The 24,418-nt window shown below is 46.5% G+C and overlaps 1 protein-coding gene across 1 annotated transcript in view; it reads right to left on the bottom strand.

Annotated features, from left to right (window-relative positions):
• The window catches only part of LOC126998416 (putative neural-cadherin 2), a 126,908-nt gene that overhangs the window by 11,309 nt on the left and 91,181 nt on the right, over positions 1–24,418 (bottom strand). The window contains exons 7-14 of the mRNA XM_050860069.1: positions 19,085–21,191; positions 8,686–8,919; positions 7,454–7,629; positions 6,727–6,873; positions 5,002–5,178; positions 3,037–3,436; positions 2,256–2,458; positions 1,863–2,029 (exon numbers count right to left, since the gene is read on the bottom strand). Coding sequence (XP_050716026.1) covers positions 1,863–2,029; positions 2,256–2,458; positions 3,037–3,436; positions 5,002–5,178; positions 6,727–6,873; positions 7,454–7,629; positions 8,686–8,919; positions 19,085–21,191 — 3,611 coding nt within the window. The remainder of the gene's footprint in view (positions 1–1,862; positions 2,030–2,255; positions 2,459–3,036; positions 3,437–5,001; positions 5,179–6,726; positions 6,874–7,453; positions 7,630–8,685; positions 8,920–19,084; positions 21,192–24,418) is intronic.

Here is a 24,418-nt window from a genome sequence, read left to right as displayed (position 1 = left end):
CGTTATTGAACAAAATGTCCTCTAAAACCCATTCTGTTCTCCATCCATCATTATTACTAACCGAAAACATTTTTTTTATATCCCATTACCCTCTTCCCCTTCCCTTCTCTCTACCATTGAACAGCGCTTCCACTCTCCATCAACAACAGAATACCCTCTAAAGCCCTCTCAGTTTCCCCATCATCACCGGTTACCGCGACCATCACCACCACGCGAAACGTACGTCGGGACGGACAAAAGCCCCCGGAAGCTGTGTGTCCCTGAGGAGACTCTCCATTCCCTTAACCGACCCTACGTTTCAGCAACTTATTACGACCCTGGCTGTTGTGTGCGTCCAGACGGCTTCTTCGCATGAGGCTCCCCAGTGGGTAAGAAGAGGAGACATAAACTGAAACATTTACGGAAAAGAAAGCCCTCAGGGAAGGCCAGGAAGGGGAAGTGGGTCAGACATGGTAGAAAGAGACTATGTTATTACGCAAAAGGAGAGACACGGACGGAGAAAGTTGCCCATGAAGATTAGCCTGGCTTGGCCTTGCCTAGTGTAGCTTAACATGGTGTAGCATAACTTAGCTTAGCCTAGCATTATCAATCATACTCTAGCATTTTCTTGTCTTGCCCGGCCTGGTCAGCCTAGCTTATCCTAGTTTATCGAAAGAGAAAATAAACCGATTGGAGCTCGAGCAGTATCTGGTAATGGAGGAGGCAGCTATTCCCTCAAAAGAAGGAAAATGTGTCCAGAAAGAAAGGAAAAGCAGCCTCTAAAGGGAGGTATTAAGGATGATGAAGGTACCTTATTACTCGCAAGGAAGGGAGGAGCAGATGGGAGAGGAAAGTATAGAAGGAAGAACTATAAATTTTGAGTAAATGTCGTTGCTCTTCGGTAGATTTACCAAAAAACATAAAGGTTCACGATAGTCAGAATTATTGTTATAGGCACAGCTGAATCAGAATGAGGTCAATTGATACCAAACTCTTTAACGCGCTCAAGAATTATGAAACGACACAGGAGAAAACCAATTAATATTTAGAAACTTAAACCACTGAGGAATATGCTAAGATACGCTAAATCAAGACTGGGGTGACACCTCTCGACACTGAACCTTCGCCATAAAAATAAAAGAAAACTTAAATGATAAACAAAACAGGAAGCAGTACTCTAAAAAAAAAATGCTCCCGCCACTAAGAAAACAAATCCCCCTCTTATATACTTTTCCCCTCGCTTACCCAGAATAAAAAGATCACATGCAAAAAATAACAGACAAACACAAGGTAAACCACAACCGTATAGACAGCATCCCCTTCCTCTCCGTTCACTTGCATATAAGGCACTGCCGGAAACTAACAATTCACACCCTTAAATTCTCTCTCAGACCTTCTAAAAAAAAAAAAAAAAAGAGTGCGTACTTGTGCATCTTTCCTTCCACTTTGTTTCCAAAATGTAGCTCACCCATTCTTTCATCCACTAACATTTTTCTCAAGTCGCTACCCTTTTACTTATATCCACGCACTCCACACCCACTCCTTTCCTCCCTCACTCCCTTCCTCACCCACTCCCTCCCTCACCTACTCACTCACTCACCCACTTACTCACTCACCCACACACTCACTCATCCACTTACTCACTCATCCACTTACTAACTCACTCACCCTCTCTTCCTTTCACCTACTCAATCCCTCACCCACTCACTCACGCCCCTACTCCTTCGCCCACTTCTTCCCTCACCCATTCACTCTCACCCACTTATTCCCTCACCCAATCCTTCACTCACCTACTCATTCACTCACCCACTCACTCACTCACTCACTCACCCACCCACCCACTCCTACCTCCTTAATTCACTCCCTCACTCATGGTCACTCACCTTCCCTCGCGGACCTGGCTGGAGGCGAGGAGGTCCCCGGTGTGGGTGTTGAGGGTGAAGAACGGGTGCGGCTGACCCAACCACCTGAAGGTCTTGTCCCCGAGGTCCCAGTCGTCCGGGTCCTCCACGAACACCCGTCCCAAAGGCGCCTCAGCCCCGCCGCCACCCTGAGGTACTCCGTTGTTACCATCATCGTCATCATTGTAATCGTCGTCGTCGTCGTCATAGTCACCATCGTTGTCATTATGGTCTTATACGTCATAATTATGCATATGTTCTTCCTTATACTCCTCCCCTTCATCATCATATTTACCATCACCATGATCATCATCACACACGAACACACACACGCACACATCGTTGGAAGAGGAAAGAAGAGAACATGAACCTCACCTGAGTTTTCCACAGGTATACAGTCTTGGCGGCGGGCTTCATGGGGTTGTCGTTTATGTCGTCAATAACAACGGTGACGGTGTGCGTGGCTGCCAGACCCCCGGCGTCGGCCACACGCACGGCCACCAGCAACTCGGGATGTTGCTCGCGGTCCACAGCGGCGGCGGTCCACAGCTCTGCCCCGCCTCGCCCGCTGTCCAGGTCTTGAGGGGGAAGCAGGGAAGGGGGCTGTTGTGGGTGGTTGGTTGTGTTTGGATGTAAAGTAGCTGGCGTTTTCTGTTTGTTATGCCCTTTGTTGTCGGTTATAGTGTTTGGTTACGTGTAATGTTTAGAATAATGGAGAGTTTAGTTGCATTTGGTTGTCATTTTCAGAGGTAAGGAGTAGTCTGACTCTGAATAGTTTGTTTCAGCTGAAGCGAAGGCCTTGGGTTTTGCTCCTCAGTAGGTATTTGGTGTTTTTTGTGTGTGAGATAAATGAGGGAATGGGCAAATAAAAGATGAGCAGGTGAAGACAGTAACAGTAAGCCAGCTAGACAGCCAGTCAAGACAAATCACCGATAAATAAATATAGAGGAAAAAATCTTTACCTCCTCAATCATCCATTCATCCATCCCTCCAAACACACACACACACACACACACACACACACACACACACACACACACACACACACACACACACACACACACACACACACACACACACACACACACACACACACACACACACACACACACACACACACACACACACACACACACACAAAGAAACAAACACTCACGCGGATCAAACTTGAGAGTGATGTGGGCGTGGACGTGGGCGGGGTTGGAGGGGGCGAGGGACAGGGTGAAGGGCGGGCCGTGTCCCAGCGCCCACACGTCCTGGTCCGTGGCGGTGAGGGTGCCGAGGCGCGTTGGGGCGTCGCCCTCGGTCACGTGGAAGACGGTGGGCGGCAGGAGGAAGGGAGGCGTGTCGTTGATGTCGGTGAGGGTGATGGTGAGGGTGGCGGTGGCGGTGAGCGGTGGTTGCCCCCTGTCCACCCCCAGGATCTTGGCCACCCCGATGGTTCCCCCCGGCCCCTCGCGGTCCAGGGCGTCTTGCAAGGTGACTCCTCCCTTTGCGTCCACTGTCAGGGCCCCCCACCCCCCCTCCACTCGGTAGTCCACCTCCTGCTTCCCGCCCTGACCCGGAGAAGTGCGTGGGTTAGTGGAGGTGTGTGTGAGGTCTTGGGTGTGAGGGTCATGCTCCCCTTCCCTTGTGTCTGTTTGTGTGTTTGTTCAACGGATGTGTGTGTTAATATAGATGCTACTGAGGCTGTGTGTGTTAGGTTATGGTTATGTTAGGTTAGGTTAGGTCATGGTTCTCTTTACTTATGTTTGTTTGTGTTATCTGTTTAATCTAAATGTTTATCAAAAATAGTAGTAGTAGTAGTAGTTTCAGTAGTAGTAGTAGTAGTGGTGGTGGTAGTGGTAGAGGTGATGATAATAATAGTAATGGTAGTGGCATATATACTTACACTTTTCAGTCTTCGTTGTCCTGTACTTGTTTGTAAGAAAAAACTCCCTTTTTCTTCATTCATTCTACTTCTATTGTGCTTTCGTATATTTTTTTCTTTTCTTGTCAGCTCATATCCATTCTCGAAGCATATTTCCCATTTGCTATTTCTCCCCAGTTATCATTTCATATTCTCTGTGCAGCTTCTTCTTTACATTGTACTGATGCAGTTTTTATAGCCTGTCTTCTTTGGAATATTCGGTTGAGGCTGTTCCTCGTGCGCCATCGTATTCCCTGTGCTAACCCTCCACATGTTTAGAGTCTGTTTGCCGCCGCTCGTTACTTATCCGTTTCTTTTGTAGTTTCAGTTATCCTCTTGCGTTATCATTCTCTTTTGTTTCTCCCTTTCCCTTCCTATCTCCATTTAGAATTCTCTCTCTCTCTCTCTCTCTCTCTCTCTCTCTCTCTCTCTCTCTCTCTCTCTCTCTCTCTCTCTCTCTCTCTCTCTCTCTCTCTCTCTCTCTCTCTCTCTCTCTCTCTCTCTCTCTCTCTCTCTCTCTCTCTCTCTCTCTCTCTCTCTCTCTCTCTCTCTCTCTCTCTCTCTCTCTCTCTCTCTCTCTCTCTCTCTCTCTCTCTCTCTCTCTCGTATTCTTCCCCTCTTTGCCCAACGGTGCGCCCTCTCCATTATATCACCATTATATTCTCCCTACCTACTTCTTTTTTCATATTCTCCTTTTATGTTGTTATTTTCTCCGTCCATATATTTTTAGACCCTTTTCTCTGACTATGACCTCCCTCTGTGCTGCATTATCTTTGTTTTCATCGTCCACCACCCTGCAACTTTGCATTTTTTTGTGTTTTTCTATAGTTTATTCCCTCTTTCGCTGTAGTCTCCCTCTATCTTTATTCTCCCCTTATCTACTCGTTCTATTTTTCAATTTTCCTCCTCCATATTCCCTCTCTATATATGCTCCCATTGAAATACTCTCCCTATGCACCATCTCTGTCTCATACTTTATCTAGATTGCATTATTTTCCCTATCAATTTTGCTCTTTGTATTATTTTACTCTCCAATACTTTTACTCCCTCCGCACCTTCGCTCTTTGTGTTCTCTACCTCTGCAAAGCCTTCTCTCCCCCCGTATTATCTTACTCTCCAATATTTTTCTTCCCTCCACACCTTTGCTCCTTGTATTCCCTCCCTCTGCAAAGCCTTCTCTCCCCCCGCACCCTTCCCTGTCCCTCCACTCACCATGTCCGGGTCACGGGCGGGCAGGGCGGCTAGGAGGGTGCCCGGTGGAGCGTCTTCCCGTACCGTGACGTGGGCGTGGGAGCGGTGGAAGAGCGGCGGGTTGTCGTTCAGGTCCCGCAGCCGCACCGATATCCAGGCAGAGTCGAGGTGTCGCGGATCCAGCCAGCCCCCGCGACCCTGGGGATGGGAAGGAGGGAATGGCTTCTTGAAATGGTGGTCAGTGTTGTCAGAAAAGTGGGAGTTGGCTCTTTTAACAGATTCGTTTTGGTAATACAGGAGCAGCGTCCACAGCCTTGTTTCTTTACCGCGTGTTGATGGAGGAATTCAAATAAAGCAGCCGAATCCATGGAGAAGAATACTAGTGACAGAAGTGCCGGTACAAAGGCTTTATCAACGGAACTAAACGCTTATACCATGGGAAAAGCAAGGAGTGATGCTAGAGAGGCAGAAGTACACAGCTTAAAACGTCTCAAAAGGTGAGAAAAATGAGTGAAAATGAGCGAATAACCTGTAGATGTATAGGAATTATGATGGAGGTGTTTGAAAGCGAATAAGTAGGAAGAACAAACACCGATCAGAAAAATAGTAATTCATAAATGAGTAAACTAATTATCGAATCAATCGCTGAGTAAAGGAGGAAGACAGACAAAGCTCAAGGTTATAATAAAACATGACGGGGGAAAACGGACGAAGGGAAAATATATATACAGTGATGGACATTTTGGCACGTTTGTTTGTGTACATATTCCATCCGGAGGCTCCAGTATATCGTATGGAAGCCTTACATTAAAACTAGGTATGAAAGTTTTATCGTTAGTGAAACCAGTATAGCGTAGGGCCCTCATTTTTAGTTGTTCACCGTTTTCTCTTTCTCCCACTGTCAGTCCACTATAGTTTTGTTTTCCCTGACACGTTCTAACATGCTTTTACTCGTCAGTCACTAAATACGGAAATGAGTCAATCGGCATGTCACTCATATTTTAGTTGTTCACTTATTTTTGTTCCCTTCTTCACTCTCTCCCTATCACTTATCCATGTCTGTTGCTCTCCCTTCGTTTCATTTCTTAAACTATGTCGAGTCCGATATCAATTAAAGTTATCACTAACTGTCACTCCTTCTTTAGTTGCTCACCACCCTTTGGACTTCGTTACTCACCCTGTCAGGCAGTTATATTTTTTATTTGCCCCCTTCAGTGTTTCTGTTTTTAGTAATTACTCCTTGCCGTCAATGGTAGCCACCCGCGCAGTTTGTTAGTCATCATTCTGTTTATTCACTTGTATATACCTTCCATCACGTTCAGTACCATGTCCGTTTCTTTTTACCCTTAATTTACTACAACAATCAGTGTCTTTTTCACGGACTGGGAATGCAGCAAACTGAGAGGAACTACTAGCTCTTCTTTTTACTATTTTTTCCTTCGAGTCACTTTTCGTAGGCGCCCGTGTCAGTCAGCCGACAGCCCCCTCACCCCTGTCGACCTGTAGATTGTCCCTGTCAGTCAGCCAAATGTACCATGTAAAAACTGACGGTCACCCTTCTCCAGTTAGTAGTCAGTCAGTCAGTCAGTCAGGAAAGTGCAATGTTCTCTTTTCCTATCCATTCTGAAAACGAATGACCATCATGGATCGAACAATCATAACCCCCTTTCTCTATCTACCGGTCTGCCTATCCATCTATCTGTCTATCTACCTGCCTTTCTATCTATCTTTCCATCTCGTTCTTACCCTGTCTGTGACCTGCACCATGAACTTGAAGCCTCGTCGGTGCGTCTCGTCCTCGTAGTCCAGCGTCTGTATGGCGTGGAGGTGCCCCGTAGCGCCCTCTGTCCGCAGGCCGAAGTGCTGCCACCCCCACCCGCTCGACTCCACCACCTGGGGAAGAGGAAACTCAACCACTCAGGAGGGGGACGCTGAAGGTGACCCAGGGAGGATTACACAGAGATCATACATTTGCTCTGGCATTAGGGAGGGAGGGTCGCCAAATGGTAGTAGAAAGAAGAGTTACACAGATTCATCTTACACTAGACCTAATACGGGGATAAAAAGGGGAAAGGTTGAATGTAAAGTTCCAGAAATATATGTTGTACTCGTCTCCACTGCCTTGGTGAGTGAAAGTCGCTGGAAGGGATGTCAAGGACCGTAAAGCATATAAATCATAAGTAGTTTCCTAAGTTTTTAAGATGGCACAATGGGGAAGTTCATGAAGAAAAGTTGAGCAAGTTCATTATATGTGAAGGTAACTCCACGCTCGCCCACCATGGGAATGAGGGATAGGGAACAAGTTTTAAGTGGGTAATAAGTTTCATGGGCCGTAGTCAAATAGATATAGTAATAGTTTGAGGACTTGGTGTCAACGCAAGTGAGAATCTCATGTTCATCCATTCTGTAGGGTAATAAATGCATCACTAATCTCTCGTCCGTACTCCCGCTTCATAAAGTCGCTCCTTCTCACCCTGTAGAAGAAGTAGTTCGAGGTGTCAGGGTCCACGACGGATATCTCCAGCAGCGATGCGTCGTCGGGCGGCCCATTGCCCCACGTCTCGTCCAGCTCCACCTCCCACAGCCGCTGCTCCAGGCGCGGCGAGTTGTCATTCACGTCCACCAGGCGCACCACGACCTGGCCCGTGCCTGCAGCGGGGGATAGGAGAGACTAGAAGGTGATGGTGTATGGAAACACTTTATCCCATTTTCTCAAACGTTTCGGAGCATACACATCTATATTTCATAAGCCTTTCCTAGTAATTCCTGTGAGTTTCATTGGTAGTTTTATGGGCCTGGTGATAGTTTCACAAGGTTTCTGCACCATGGACGCGTAAAAAAAAATACATGAAAAACCAACTAAATCTCCCCTTTGGCGTTTGGAAATATTTGTTGTGGGAGCCCAAAGCGTCTGACAATACAGGCCGACCTCTATTATTTATTGTGCTCGGTGCCTACTCCACCTTCTGTTATTTTGTATGATCGAGCACTCAAATCATCAACTGCGCAGCATATTGTCTTCTTTTTTTTTGAGAGACGAAACAGAAAAATAACCTAATATTGAAATTAAGGCTTTCAGTGCCTCCCGTGCGTTTTGTTTTAGTTGACCAGCAGAGAGTTTCCAGACCCAATTTTATACGATTACAAGTCACGAACCAGAACTGGTAGTGTTTTCAGGATGGTGTTTCAAAATTTTGTGAAAAATATGGAAAAAGAACAACATTTTGTGAGAAATATGGAAAAAGAAAATATATCATGTATGAAGGATTATTATTGTGTGCGTGTGCGTGCGTGTGTGTGTGTGTGTGTGTGTGTGTGTGTGTGTGTCTATCGTAGATATGTATAATAACCAAATGAGCTGAGGTGTAACCAAAGAGTTATTCTTCACTAACTAACACAGTCAGCAGCGCCCGTGATATTTCCCTTTCACCTCTGAGTTAATTTTGAATGTTTTTTTCTTTCTCCCACAAAACATAACCGTCTTCTCATTTAACTTTTAGTGTTCTGCTGCAAGATGAGGTATTCAGTCTTAGCTACCACGCACACCACCTTAACACCATCATCACTTGTACTCTCCAGTGCTTTCCCTTGACCACAACACTCACCTTACAGGCCCCTATATTCTTAACGAATCTTATAGCGCCTCAATATGTCCCAGTGACCCGCTATGGCTGTCTCTGCCAAGTTGTAGCAGGCAACACTCACCCTGCAGACCGCCGCCGTCCGTAGCCACAACTTGTATCTGGTACTCTGGCGTGGTCTCCCTGTCGAGGCAGCAGACGGACGTGCGCACAAGGCCGGTCTCGGGGTGCAGCGAGAAGATGGGCTCCCCCGTGCGCTCGTGCATCACATTCTTCTGTATCGAGTACGTGACCTTGGCGTTCGTGCCCTCCGAGGTGTCGTCCGCGTCCCATGCTGCCACCACCGCCACGGACAGATCTATGAGAAGAAAAGAGGGAGAGAAAGGCGTGATTACCGGCGATCCTGGGCTTATGGTGGATGAGAATGTGGGAAGGGTAAGAGTGTTGTGATTAGAGGTAAACTAGAGATGCAATTAAAGAGCGATTTTGGTCGAACGAGGGAATTGAAAGTGGGATGAATATGTCTCGCAAGTCGAGGTGTTGGTGTGGATGCATTGGTGTAGTTTGTGCTGTAAAGTAAAGGTAAAGGTGGGTGCATACGCTATAGCTGCGCGTGGCTGCACAGCTCATCTCCGATCCGTTGGCCCTTTGAGTCTATGGTAGGTAACCGCCATCTACCCCTGGACACGGGCCGATGTGAAATGAGGGACTGCCAATGCCATTACGATAGTCACATTCAAAAATAGATTAGATAAATTAATGGGCTGTGATGTTAGGTAGGGTTTGGTTCATAGGAGCTACCTTGCACAGGCCTACCAGCCACTTGCAGACTCCTTGCGTTGTTTTATGTTCTGATGTTCTTACTCTCCCCAGGTTTGCCCGGTACCCATTTATCGACCATTTATGGCAAGGGAGAATGAACAGCTGGGTGAGCCGCACGTCGACTGCCCGGGCCTGGATTCGAAACCGGGCCCGCGGAGTGGTAGCCATTTAGTGTTGAGTAATTATCATTTTCATTAGTTAAATTTATTAGCTTAGAATCTTTAGATGATAATAAGGGATTATGGTTGGCTAATTTTCATACACATATCATCCTTCAGTGGGTTTATCGGTGGGTTTGGAAAAGAAAAGGTAGTCAGCTACAGGAAAGTGCTTTTTTTCGAGGTCAGAGGATCGATATATGGGTAAGGCTGGACCTCACAAGCCACAGACTCCTATCCATCTTGCTCAAGCGGGGACGAACCACTCCTATCAACGAAAAAAAAATAGTGGTCTCAGCGCCACTCTAACAACAGTCTGCTTGGTGACACAGGGGTGGTATCCATTGTACTATGGGGCGGTGGATGAGTACGCATGTGTATATTAGGGAGGAGAAGGCTAAGAGGAATGTGTCTGAGTGAGACTGCTAGAGGGGAGTGGGTTAAGGAAGCCCGCAGATGCAGTGTCTTGTTTGGGTGTAGCTGGGCAAGGGTGGAAGGGATGGGAGGAGAGGAAGTTGAGAATTGGGTGTGTCGGCCCAGACAAAAAAAACCCGGCATTTAAGGAAGTAAATTTGGAAAGAATGTGAAAGCGATACCTACTTAACCTGGCTGCCTAGACCTCCCAGACCCCCCCCCCCTCCCCGTCTCTCTCTCTCTCTCTCTCTCTCTCTCTCTCTCTCTCTCTCTCTCTCCCCCCCCCCCCACATGGTAATGCAACGTCACTGCTAGAACTGTGTGTGTGTGTGTGTGTGTGTGTGTGTGTGTGTGTGTGTGTGTGTGTGTGTGTGTGTGTGTGTGTGTGTGTGTGTGTGTGTGTGTGTGTGTGTGTGTGTGTGTGCGTGTGCGTGTGTGGGTGAGCACGAAAAGGCTGCTTCAAAGATAGATAGATAGACTGACACAGAGGCATAGCTACATAGATAGATAGAGACATGAAAAGAAAGTTTTAAAAAGATCAGAATCAGGCCAGTAGAGCTCCTCCACCAAGGAACTTCCTTTGCGGTGTGTTCAAGAAGAATGTTTCAAAGGCTCCTTCATTAACCCGCAGGACAAAGAGAAGACGGAAGCTCTGGGCCAAAGCGGATTAGCTTACTTTCCTTTATGCATAATCTTTCATGTTCTACCGAGAATGTGCTGGCGGAGACGGAGGAGGCGCAGACGGTAGCGGCAGTGGTGATTCTGCGGGGGCTGGAGGAGCATGTTGTGGTGTGGGTAACAATAAAGGAGCGAACTGTACGCGTGGCGAATAAATAATAAAAAAAATGAAAGGTACGTGTACAATGAAAGAATAATGTAGAACATAATTCAGTTGAAATCATCTACTGTTATATTGTAAAAGAAGAAATTAATCGGAGAAACTGGTGGTATTTAGTATGAAGAAAACATGAATTTATAAGAGAACATTACAAATGAGAAACCGTTCTCGAACATCACACGTGGAACACATTTTCAAATGTAGACATTTGAATATAATATGTGTTTGAACGCTTCATTTAAATGCTGAAATAACATATTGTACATTGTCGTCCGAAATATATATAAAAGAATAAAAGGATCTTTTTTTTTTTTAGGAAAATAATGGCACCAAGGAAGACAGGATAAGGGAAAGAGACACAATGGAGTAAAACTTGTTCCAGGAATGCAAACGTGAAAAAAATTAAAGCAAAGATCGTTTCATACTGGAGGAAAGACCCGAAAAAATATATTTGAGAGTCCAAGCGTGAAATTGCTTGCTTATACACATGGGAGACTTAGACTTGCTGTTCCTCTAATAACTTCCAGTTATCTGCGAGCGAGTCAATTAGCTATCCTCTTATACTTTCAAAAGTCAGCCAAACTAATTTATAACAAACGCCGAGTTTAATTAACTCAGGCAGACCTTAGTCTCAGAAAGAAAGCCTTTGTCTTGACTGAACCACAAAGGTCATTCAGTCGTGTTCAAGATGCGTGTGAACGCTATTCCTCCCTTAAGTGTTGCTCTCTAGTGTGGGACGCAGTGGTGAACAGGGTTAGAAAGTCAAACACTGAAGCGAAGAGCCGAATCAAGGCAGTTCGAATCCTAGTCCTGCCGCGTAACGTCAGGGACGGCATCCAGTCTTAATGAAACCCAAAGCCACGACCCAAAAACAGCGACGTTATGCGGAGGATAATAAAAAATCTGTCCAGACCAAGAAATGTTGCTCTATTACCACATCATCTCTGACAAGGCACTAAATAACGAGTCACCTATGGCTTTTATACAAAGTTATTACTTCCCCTAAATGTCACCCTTCATTACTATATCTTCCCTGCATCACTCCCCTCGATCAGGAGTTACTCACGGCCCATCTCGCTGCGCCACACAAGGCATTACCAGGAGAGAGTAAACAGGAGCATTGATCTTCGTGTGTCGTGGAGAAATAGACCTCCATGCGGCGTGACAGTGAGCAAGGACCGGCGCTGCACCCACAAGGGCTGACTGGCAGGAGTGAGCGGTGGCAGGAGGACAATTAGTGTGTCAGGGAGACGAAGCGAGGCGTTTGGTTGTTGCCTGGGAAGCGTGTCGGCCTATTGCAGAGAAGCGAGGACAGAGCAAGAGTGACAGGTGGGCGGTAGGAGGTGGGAGGTGCATGGGGAGTGGTAGATAGTAGTGTAGACGGAGAATGACGAAGAGCAAACGATGGTGAGTGATTGGTTATTAGTAAAGTGCGGTAACTGGATGGTAGACGGCAGGCGACAGGTGGTTTCGGCCAATAAACGTAGAAGGACTATCAGCAAAGGTTAGATAATGGTAGGGAAAATGTTATAAAGGTGGGAGGTGGTGAGTGGCATCATGTGACGGGTACTCAGTGTACTGTAATATGGTGAAGCAACAACCCCTTATCAGAGATTCTAAAGTGTGTAGAGACCATGGTTAACAAAAGAAAGCAAGGAAAACCGATCTCGACAGTCCCCTTTGATACATTTTTCCACGAATGCTGGTAAAAGAGACCATGTCATCAAGGACTATTCCATCTCCCCGGCAGCTCCTCTTACTCCTTCCTTTTTCTCTTCATTTCCCCGAAGTTGAGCCTTTCAGTGTTGGTGCTGGCGTATTAGTGTGCCCGGCGCGGCGCTTCAAGGGGTTCGTCTGGGGCAGAATTTCCGGGAAGCATCGTTTTGTTCTGTTTTGATGATCATGTCTTCGCGACTTTGGTGCTGCAGAGGCGGACGGGGACGGTTTAAGGAAGCACGCGTAAGAGTATCAAAGTTGGAAGGAAAAAAGATGAAAAGTTCAGATAAGTTGGTGTTGCTCAGAGTGGTGGTGACTGCGGTGGTGGTGAAAGGGTTGCTTTGGGCTGTCTGAGAGAGAGAGAGAGAGAGAGAGAGAGAGAGAGAGAGAGAGAGAGAGAGAGAGAGAGAGAGAGAGAGAGAGAGAGAGAGAGAGAGTCAGAGAGAGAGAGAGAGAGAGAGAGAGAGAGAGAGAGAGAGAGAGAGAGAGAGAGAGAGAGAGAGAGAGAGAGAGAGTCAGAGAGAGAAGAGGCCGCAGAGTAATGTACGGGGAAAACTAGAAAGGGAGAGAAGAGGGAGAAGGGGAAACCAAGGAAGAAGCGGTAGAGGTGGGGTAAAGAACATAAAAAAGGAAGGGGAAAGAGAGGGAAGCTTTTGCATACCAGTGAGGGTGTGTTTGTAGCCCATGTTGGTGTGTGAAGTGGGGGACAAAGAAAGGGGTTAAAGGTGGCGAACGAGAGAAGGGGAAGGAATGTTGGAAAAGAGATGGGAACAGGAAATAAAGAGGGTGGCAGAGAGAGAGAGAGAGAGAGAGAGAGAGAGAGAGAGAGAGAGAGAGAGAGAGAGAGAGAGAGAGAGAGAGAGAGAGAGAGAGAGACTTTGCATTTTGTTTGGCACTGGTGTATTTCTCATATACCTATTAATTATAGGAAGGAAAACTTTTCTATTGACATGGAAAAAAAAAATCTAACTTTTCCCTTGTTTGAAAATTATTGGAAAAAATGAGTAAATGTTTAGTAGAGGATTTCTCTGTTCGTTTTTTTTACATAAAATCAAGAAAAATGAAGCGTAATGTTTATTATTTTCTTTATAAATAAAATTAAGCTTCTCTCATCCTAAAAAAAAAACAAGAATCGTAAAGGCAACTATTTTATCTATTTATCTACATCTACATCCATTTCGTGAGCCTCTCCTGCTTTTATATCTCTCTGACTTATGTTGTTTTGAATCTGCCAAAACTTATAATGAGAGCCTAATAGACGACCGGCCTGTACTTTTCCATTATTTAGCATATTCCTACATTTATATTATTTTTCTTTTCGTCCTTAGGTATGTAGAGCACGGACCTCCTGGCCCCGTTTCCTGCCTTCCTGTATCGCCAGAATCGTTCCCACAACACCTAACGTAAGTCACGACAGTTACATCGGCAGCTTGCCAATGTCCACGAACTAAACATTATTTTCGTTGTGGAGGTCTTTACGCATAACGCCCGCCAGCATTGCTCCCTCTCTGCTTCCCTCCCTACCTATCAACCTTCCTCTTTCCCTTGCTTACTGCCTCTTTCCCTCCTTCCTATCCTCCATCTCCCTCTTCCTCGTTCACTTTAGCAATTCGTAAAACGACCTCCAGAAACGGCTGTTCGCTGCCATTTACGTACTGGGCTTGATTTTCACTGAGTCGCCAACCATCAAAGCCCCCACTAGCCCCTTTCCTTCCTTGCCTCCACGATTTCCTCCCTCGGGCCGGTCTATTCCCGGCTGGCCAAATCCACCACTAACCTCTCTCCCTTCTTGCCTTCTTCCTTGACTCCCTCTTATCTTGCCCATCTGCCCCCGGCCGTACAAGGTCATTCCCACGAGAGCAATCGAGCCACAAAAGCAACCTGTTGGCGGCTATTACGTGTTGTGTTGTTGTATTGTTATGTATCCAGGTATTAGGACACTAACCGTCCTTCCTAATTGTCCTTCCTTCTTGTCTCCTTTCCGTCCTCCTCCTCTTCTTCCCACAAACCGCCCATCCCACGCACTCTCTGGTCAGATTCATTCCCAGAGGCGTAGCCTGTTAGCAAGCATCCACGCGTTGTACTCGTTTCCAAAGTTTCTGTCGCCCATTTCCATGTCCTGAACAGCTGGACGCCTGGGCATACGAGCGTGAGCCAATTTTGTAAAAAAAAATGTTGTATGATTGTTAATGTCTTACGAGTACTGCTGTAAATACTACGTCTTCGTGACGAAGAGGAGCTCGCGTGAGAGAGAAATCTGTGGATCTCGATAGATTGCCATTCTATTTTGTGTAAACTGCCACTATATATATATATATATATATATATATATATATATATATATATATATATATATATATATATATATATAGATAGATATATAGATATAGATAGATAGATAGATAGATAGATAGATAGATAGATAGATAGATAGATAGATAGATATAGATATATAGATATAGATAGATAGATAGATAGGTAGATAGGTAGATAGATAGAATAGATAGGTAGATAGATAGATAGATAGATAGATAGATAGATATAGATATAGATAGATAGATAGATAGAATATTACGCTCCACAATTTCCTCCTATAGATAAGTCTGAGTGCCAGCTTTTAAAACCTGAGATCAACATATTGCAGTGTTAAATAATAATTGTGGAGCAAGTGCAGCGTGTTTTTCTATGTCCATTTCGGCATTTCATTGTATTCATGACCTTTTTCTGAACTGTTTTTCGCGAGCACCCCGGCGCAAAAGCTTTAGAATGCATGATTTTCTGTGTCACATGAGTCCTTACCCGCCTTTCCCCACAAAAAAACAATCTCATTCTGTGCTCGCACGCACAGAATAGGATGGAACTGCAGAAGTTGTTGTTTTTCTCGATTCGTAGGTTTTATCATGGCGGAATCATCATCATAAACAGCAAATAATACTCATTTGACCTGCCACCTCGAAGTTATCATTTACCGACAGAGGGAAGAAGCAGCGGTAATCTGTGTCCCGGAACATAGGTAATATCACACCAAGAAACAAAGTTCAGGTTTCCTTGATTATATAATTATCATTTCCGGAAAGATCAGCGCGAAGACTTACCAGTTGTCTGGCCAGGGAATGACAGGTTGTGTGTCAATGAAGATGTCGGTAACGAATGTTTCATGTTTTCTAGAAGTCCGCACTGTGCAGCATGGCGTGCAAATCACTTAATGTGCAATATAAAGATTATTTAAATGAATATCTCAAGTAAATAGATAGACAGCCACTACTACTTTCTCATCGTTCCATATCAATGTAATCCATTTGGAGAGGTGGTGGCTGAGTGGTCAGTGTTAGGGCGTGGTGAGCCCGTTGACCTAGGTTGGAGTCCCATCGAAACATGCTGATTTTCCAAACCATCGCCGAGCGGCAGAAGATTACCCTCATGCTGCCCAGACCTTCAATGAACCCTATCTTCAGCGACTTCCTACAAGTGGAGCACCGAGTGGCAGCATCGACCAAGCAAGAGTCATACGTCACGGCAGCCACAATAATTTTACTTCGCCTGCGCCACAAACGGGCCGGGGTCGCCCAAGAGGCCTTTCAAGACAGCCTACCGTCTCTATAGGCAGCACCTATAAAAAGAAAAGAAGAATAGGCAAGATGGGCAATCTAGTGTCAGTTATCTTTCGCATTCCCACAACACCGTTCACGAGTCATCAGACGGCGGAGCCCCACTTGTCTCACTACCTCGGGTCAACCGTGTGACAAGTGCCTGTGTGGGAATGATATTGGCACTGCTGCTTCCATGGGCCGTGCAGGACGCTGGAGTGCAAGAGTATGGTTGGAGGAAGGGGAGGGTACAGACTACGCCATAAAGAGTTGTAGCTTCGTGCTCAAGCTGCCGAAGTGAACACAAACTGTGGAGTCTTCGCACTTTTCCGAAAGCTTAGCCCGCAGCGTCCCACCACCGCAACGCCTACACCTTTCTCCCACCTGTATTTGCCTCAGAGTTAAGGGTCTTATAGACTTCTTTCTCTGAGGCGGAAGAGGCTGGCCCTCATAATCTCCTCGCATCCACGCGGTTAGTAGGTCAATGGAGTGGGCGTGTTAGAAGTTTGACGTAAAGTTTGATGGTCTGTTCATGCATACTTGTCCATCTATCGCAAACCGGGATACTCAGGTGTCGGCGGATTGAAGGTGATACCGTGATCCAAAAAACAGCTCGATCCAGAGTACCAGCGATATAGATAGAACCCAGCAACTCATTTCTTCCCCGCCCGGTTTTCCCTTTCTTCCTTGACCATCACCCCCTCTCCTCCCTTTCCGCTGTACGTCTCTCATCTTTCCTCTTTCTTCTTACCTACTCATCCACTTCTATCTACCTGCTTACTCTTCTTCTCCTCCCCCTGTCACACTTTTGATACCTTTCCTACTCTCCTGCTTCCTTTTCCATCCATTTTTACTGCTTAATCCTTCCTGTCTGTTCATTCCCATCCTCCTATTTTTTTTCTTTCTTCTCTATTTTCCTTTTCATCCTTCCAGTATAGCCGCTTGCCGTAAGATTCATTAGCCTCTGTAATCCTTCTTGTCAGTCAGCTTTTCTAAACTACCTTGCGCTTTCTTTCAACTCTTTATTCTCTCTCCATTTCGCATTACAACTCTGTACTTTTCTCTCTCCTCCCCTTCATCCTGCATTCTCTTTTCACTTCCTTCACCACCTCTCGTCTGATTAGGAGCAACACCAAGGCTTTTTCGAATCTCTCTCTCTCTCTCTCTCTCTCTCTCTCTCTCTCTCTCTCTCTCTCTCTCTCTCTCTCTCTCTCTCAATTTCACTCTCCCCCTCCCCCCTTTGCGAACGCTTATTGTGTTATGGCAGAAGTTTACGAGACACAACCAGGGCATGTGCGGGAGACGGGCGCGAGAGTAAAGAGTAGAGGGAAGGTGTGGAGGAGAGCGGGGGAACGAAGGTAAAGGAGAGATCGGAGGTGGTGTCGTAAGGAAAGGGATAAAGGACCAACGAGGGGGGAGAGGGAAATAGGGGAAGGAACAATTTTAAAGTAAAGAGTAAAGAGCAAAGGAGAGGTATGGATGAAAACGTAAGTAAAGGAGAAATTGGGGAGAATGGCGGAATGGGTTATGGTAAGAAAGGAGAAAAGGAGCAACGAGGGGGGGGGGGATTTGGGGGCAGGAATAATTCGAAAGTAAAGAGTAAAGAACAGAGAGAAGGTGTGGCGGAAAACAGAGGTACGGAGTTTAGGGGGAATCGGAGGAGAAGGATGGCAGGATGGTAAGTAAAGGGATGAAAGAGCAACGAAGGAGGGAGGGGAAGTAAGGGAAGGAATAATTAGAAAGTAAAAAGTAAAGAGCAAAGGGAAGATGCGGAGTGAGAACGGAGGTAGAGAAGGAATCGGAGGAGGAGGATGGCAGTCATGTTTATGGTAAGGAAACGGGACGAAGGAGCAAAGCGGGGAAGGAATAATTCGAGAAGCATGAGTTAAGAGCAGAGAGGAGGTGTGGAGGGAACGGAGGTAAAGTGGTAATCGAAGGAGGAGGGTGGCAGAAAGGGTTATGGTAAGGAAAGGGATACAGGAGCAACGGGGGTGGGGGGGTGGGGGGGAGGAGTGGAAATAAGGGAAGAATATGGAGCAGAGGGGAGGGAAGGAAGAGAACGAAGGTAGAGGAGGAGTCGGAGGAGGATGGCAGAAAGGGTTATCGTAAGGAAAAGGATAAAACAACTAAGGGAGGGAGAGGGAAATGGGGGAAGGAATAAGTCGAGGGAGAAAACAAGGAGAAGGGAGATAATGGCGCGTGAAGGGTTGTGTATAGTTTGCTAGTGAGGGGAGCAGAGGGGAGAATGGTGCACACAGAAGGCCATGGAGGGTAAGGCGAGAGGAGGGCGGGGAGGCACTAGGGCAGAACAGGGGGACACCGTGGACCAACAAGAATCATATATATACTGCAAACACATACAAACATACTTAATTTGACATTCTTAGATGTATGCCTTTTCGAACGTATAGATGGCTGAAATATGAGAAAAATGGACTCCCTCGTTGATGAGTCTATTGTAGAGGTCGTAAAATGATCTAGCAAATAATGAATAACTAGATGATAGAACTGTCGACGTGTTTTATTACGCCATCAAGCATTTGCATCGTTTGAAAGATCAATTACGTGCTTAAAGTTAATAATGTATAAATCCTATAACAAAATTATATATACAGGAGCATATTAGGATATAAATTGTATCATTACCGACACGTTGTGGAAATAACTGTTGTGTGACAGATGTGTTGTAAAGGAAAGGGATTTGTAATGAAAGCCATAAATTTCGTTATGCAGATTAGTTGTAAAAAAATAAATCAAGGAAGAAATTAAAAGTTTGGTGGCGGGCTGCTTGGGGGGGGGGGGGGAGAGAGAGAGAGAGAGAGAGAGAGAGAGAGAGAGAGAGAGAGAGAGAGAGAGAGAGAGAGAGAGAGAGAGAGAGAGAGAGAGAGAGAGAGAGAGAGAGATCCTAAACGGAGGTAGGGGTGGAGAAACAAAGCAGAAAGACAAACACACACACACACACACACACACACACACATATGTACTCACCTATGGGCCCGTTCTCCTGCACCTGCCCGTACATGGTGGCGTTGGGGAACACGGGCGGGTTGTCGTTCACGTCCTGCAGCCTCAGCGTCACCACCGTCTCGGCCACGTGTACCCGGGAGCTCCCAAGACTGTGCAGACTTCCACCGCCCAGACGCCTTCCCGCTGGGCCCTCCCCGTCTCCCTCTCCTTCACCCCCACAGGCTTTTATCCATTCCTCCTCCTCCTGTTTCTCGTTATATTCCTCATTAACCTCATCTGCAGCGTTCTCCTTTTCATCCTTCTCTTTGGGTCTTCGTAAGCTGTCTCCATCTCCTGAATTCCTCCGGCCAGGGGTTTTTAATTCGTCCCTCTCTGCACTTCTACGGACGAGGTTTTTGGCGTGTTCTTGGTAGGAGTGTCTTGAGTTTGAGATCGTGTCTTGGTTTGAGGCAGACTCGGGTACTGGTGCTGGTGATGATGGTGGTGGTGAGGAGGAGGAGGACGAAGTTATGGATCCAATAAGCTCGGTCATAAGGCGTTGGTGATGGTGGTGGTGGTGGTGATGGTGGAGTTGGTGATGTGAGGCGGAATGAACCACTGTCCGTGTCCGTGTTCGTGTCTGCTCGTCGTTTAGGGTCTTTACGCTATCTCGTTCTCGTGTTCTGCTCTCTATCTGGTTTACGAGAGGCGTGAAAATGTTATGGTTCAGATAGAGGTCGCTCGGATGGGTCTTTGTGGTGGCGTGGGTGGGTGCTGGAATTGTGGATTCGTGTGTGTCTGTTATGTCCTCTGCTACCTTATTCTCTTCTTCATATTCTTCATCGTCTTCTTCGTCTTCTACCCCCTCCTTCTCAGTCTTCCTCCACAGTTCAAGATTAGAATTTAAGGAGGTGTTTCGTCGTTTCCGTTGCGCCTCGGCGATTTCCTGTGGGCCGGAGGCGCGGAGGTGCTGGCCGCCGCCACATCTTTCTCCCGAGATAGCGACATGAGAGCCCGTTTGACTGTTTGCCTCCAGGGTCGTGTTTCTGGTCCCTACGGGGTCGTCAGCGCCCGAGGACTGATCTTCGCGCTTCCTTGTGTTTGCCAAATATATCTTTTCCTCAGATTGGCTGTCGGCGACTCGCTCGTGCTTCACCAACATTCTCTTTTTTGTGGCAGCGGGGGGAAGCGATTTCAGAGAAGAGCCGCCGCTGCTGCAGCCTCCTCGTTCTGGCTCTGGATTTGGCTCGGTCCGGGTAGCATTTTTCACACTTCTCTCGCTTCTTCCTATCATTTGTACAGCATTGCGTCCATCGGCCAGCGAACTTCCTCTTCTCCCAACTGCCACTCGCCCTTTCGCATCGACTCCATCTGGCGGACGTGACTTAACTTGGGTATGCGCGGCAGCTGCCGTGAGGGACTGAGGGAGGGAGAGATACTGGGGCTGGGAGAGTGAGAGGTAATGGGGCTGTAACTGGGTGAGGAAATTGGATTGGGAATGGGATTGAAAGTAATAGTGGGAGCGTTGCGTCTTCGATTCCGGTCGTGTTACTCTCTTCGCCTCGAATCTGGTGTCCCTTTGTAACTTCTTGAAGGACGATTGAGGCTTAGGTGAAGTCTCTCGTTTACTTCGTGGCTGAGGTTCCTTTTGTAGATTCTTGCCGGAGGAGGAGGACGAGGAACGAGACGGTTTGGAGTCAGACCTCTCTCCTCTTGTGACCGTTGGCAAGCTGCCCTTTCGTTTACTACCTTCTTTTGGCTGGGGAAGATATGTAGTTGGGTCCGATCTAGCCGCTTTTTTGCCAGTCTTGCCCACTAGATTCCCAGATCCTCCCTTTATAGACTGGGAAGCGGGCAAAGAAAGGGACGCTGATGGCTCTACTCTTACCTCTTTCTTGCCTATGAATAAAGTCCCATCTACCGTCTCTTTTCCTCTCTCCTCTGACTGGGAATGGGACGTTGAGGGCTCCAGTCGTGCCTCCCTCTTCCCTCTCGGCCTACTGCTCTTTATCGCTCCCTTCCCGAGCTTCTTGGGCTGAGAGGCGAGGTGTCGGTGCATCGCTTGGCGGCTCCATAGCGCCTGGCCGTCCCTGACCTGGACTCGAACCCTCCACACCGCCTTGCCTCGAGGGGGGTCGCGGTCCAGAGGCTGCGGGAGAGAGAATAAAGGGGGTGAGAGAAGAAAGAGAGGGGAGTGAGCTAAGGAGAAAGAAAAGAGAGAGAGAGAGAGAGAGAGAGAGAGAGAGAGAGAGAGAGAGAGAGAGAGAGAGAGAGAGAGAGAGAGAGAGAGAGAGAGAGAGAGAGAGAGAGAGAGAGAGACCTACCGTGAAGGGATTATAGTAGATATAGCCATCAACATGGATTCAGAAGGTAGCTTATAAAATTCGTAGATGATTCACTTAAAATATCCACGTTGTCTTTGTTTCAAGAACTCAAAGGAATATTTATTAGTTTTATGTCAATTAATGTGTGTGTGTGTGTGTGTGTGTGTGTGTGAGAGAGAGAGAGAGAGAGAGAGAGAGAGAGAGAGAGAGAGAGAGAGAGAGAGAGAGAGAGAGAGAGAGAGAGACAGAGAGAGAGAGAGAGAGAGAGAGAGAGAGAGAGAGAGAGAGAGAGAGAGAGAGAGAGAGAGAGAGAGAGAGAGAGACTGACCAACGTGAACGGAATAGTCGAGCCAGCACTCATTCATCCCGTCAGCCTTTCACCCAACGACACACTCATTCAAATAGCCAACCCCATTTGGTCCGTCATCCACCTACACTTTCGGCCTCGCATTCAACCACCAGTCACACAGAATTATCCACCACAGCCAGTCATTCAGCACCCCATCAATGAATCAGCCAGTCGATCACTCACCAGCCAATCCATTATCCAGTCGCTCATCCACTCGTCCACCTTTCCATGTAGTCAGTTGCTTACTCACTCATCCACCCAGTCAGACAGTCACTCAACACCCACCAACGTATCTACCAGTCCATCACTCACCAGCCACTCAATCAGCCAGTCAATTATCCACTCATTCACCCTCCTAGTCAGTCAGTCGGTTATTCGCCCATCCACCCAGTCAGCCAGATTCTCACCTACACATTCAACAATCAAAGTAAATTTCTATCGTATTACCTATTCACCCATCTAGTTAGTCACTCAGTTTTCCTTGCTGCCACACTGCCTTCCCTCCACTCACCCTGCCCATCGACCAATCCAGGTAAATATCCACCTGATGAACCATTCACCTATCTAGTCAGCCACCCAGTCCTCCTTCCAGCCATTGTCCCTTCACCCATTAACTCACTCATCCACTCAGTCAGCCAGTTTGTCAACCACCCATTCACTAATCCAGGTAAATATCCACTTTATCAAAAATTCACCCATCTAGTTTGTCACCCAGTCTTCCTTGCTGCCATTATTCCTCCCACCCACCCGCGCACTCCTCCATCCAGTCAGCCAGTCAATGCTTCTGTGTTTGTTTGTTTACCCGGCGTCCTTGGGTGTTTATTTTCCTCCCCGTCGCCCACTCACGTCCCGAAATGGAGATTCAGGATAAAATAACACGCACTGAACTGAAAGAACGAGACTACGAATTCTTCTCTCTCTCTCTCTCTCTCTCTCTCTCTCTCTCTCTGTATATCACTTTTCATTTCCTCTCTTAATCTCGTTTTCTTTCTCTTCCCCATTATTTATTTGCCCTCTTCTCACACCCTCCATCTTCCTCTCTTCATCTCCTTCTCCCTCCCTTCTTTCCTCCTCCCTGTTACTTCCTCCTCATCTTTCCCAGCCTCTCCTCTTCTTTCCCTCCCTCAATACACTCTTTACCATGATGACCAACCCCGTCAAAGGTGTGATTAATGATACAGCCGTGGTGGGAAAAAGGTTAAGGTCACCCCCTTTTATGGCGTCGTTTTCTTTTCCGCCATGAGTAGCCCACGAACCTATAATTATATTCATCATTCTAAACTATTCTCTCTGCCTTTAATAATGCCGCATCATGCATAATAGTTAAGAAAATGCTTATAACACCCTTGAAATGTTGCAATTATTAATATACCGATACACTAAAATGTTTCCCAGTGTTCGAATAGCTGAAACTTATTTGCAGTATTTCCCTGTATTTCATTTTCTCTACACTGGCAAGAGTTGAAAGGCGAAAGGTATATGCATGAAAATTTTACGGCCGTATCGCCAAAGAGAATGACTGCTTTGAAGGTGATGGTAGCTTCATGTTGGAGGAGGAGGAGAGATGAGGAGGGCGAGAAGGAGGATGAAAAGCATGAGGGGTCCTTGTGTGTGTGTGTGTGTGTGTGTGTGTGTGTGTGAGAGAGAGAGAGAGAGAGAGAGAGAGAGAGAGAGAGAGAGAGAGAGAGAGAGAGAGAGAGAGAGAGAGAGAGAGAGAGAGAGAGAGAGAGAGAGAGAGAGAGAGAGAGAGAGAGAGAGAGAGAGAGAGAAAAATAAGAAGAAAAAAGATGGAAAATAAAAGAAAATGTAGGAGGAGGAGAAGAAGAGGAAGAAGAAAAAGAAAAAAAGAAAGAAGTAAAAATATAAAAAGAAAAAGAAAAGGAAGAAGAACTAAAATACGAGGAGAAGAAAAAGGATGTAAGAGAGGATGAGGAGGAAAGTTAAGATTGGAGAAAATGTACAAACAGAAGGAAGAGGTGATGGTGGTGGTGGTGATGGTGATGGTTTGGGTACGGAAAAGAAGTAAGGGGCAATAGGAAACGGTGAGCCACAAGTCGAAAGAGGAGTTTGAGGAGGAGGAGGAGATCGGCGATGAATGAAGACAACGACGAGGAAGAAAACGAATAATACAAAAAGAAAAAGAAGACGACTAGCTGTCACAGAAGAAAAAAAAGCAGAGATAAAGGTGACAGACAGACAGTTAAGATTTACACGCAGACAGATAGACAGACACACACAGACAGAAAAACAAAGAAAAACAATTAATGATAGACAGACGGACACAGACAGTAAAATAAATAAAAAAAAAACAGACCGACACACACACACACAGTCAGACGCATACCGGCCGACAGACACTCAAATAGACAGGCAGACATACATAAAAAAAATGAGTGACGGACAGACAGACACGCACCTATAGACAGAGTAAAAAAACAAAACAAATAGAGCGATAGACACACATACAAACTCACAGATAGACAGTCACAGAGAGAGAGAGAGAGAGAGAGAGAGAGAGAGAGAGAGAGAGAGAGAGAGAGAGAGAGAGAGAGAGAGAGAGAGAGAGAGAGAGACGGGCGGGGAAGACAAACAAAAACAAAATACGCAGACTGACAAACACCGTTAGAGACGCAGAAAAAACAGAGCCAAACAGACAGACTCGAAAATGAGGGGAGGATGATGGTCGTGTGGTGCCATTAAAGA

Source organism: Eriocheir sinensis, chromosome 14 (assembly GCF_024679095.1).
Source record: "Eriocheir sinensis breed Jianghai 21 chromosome 14, ASM2467909v1, whole genome shotgun sequence".
NCBI classification, from domain to species: domain Eukaryota; kingdom Metazoa; phylum Arthropoda; class Malacostraca; order Decapoda; family Varunidae; genus Eriocheir; species Eriocheir sinensis.
Note: the sequence above shows the minus strand (reverse complement) of the source record. Positions and strands in the feature narration are given on the sequence as shown.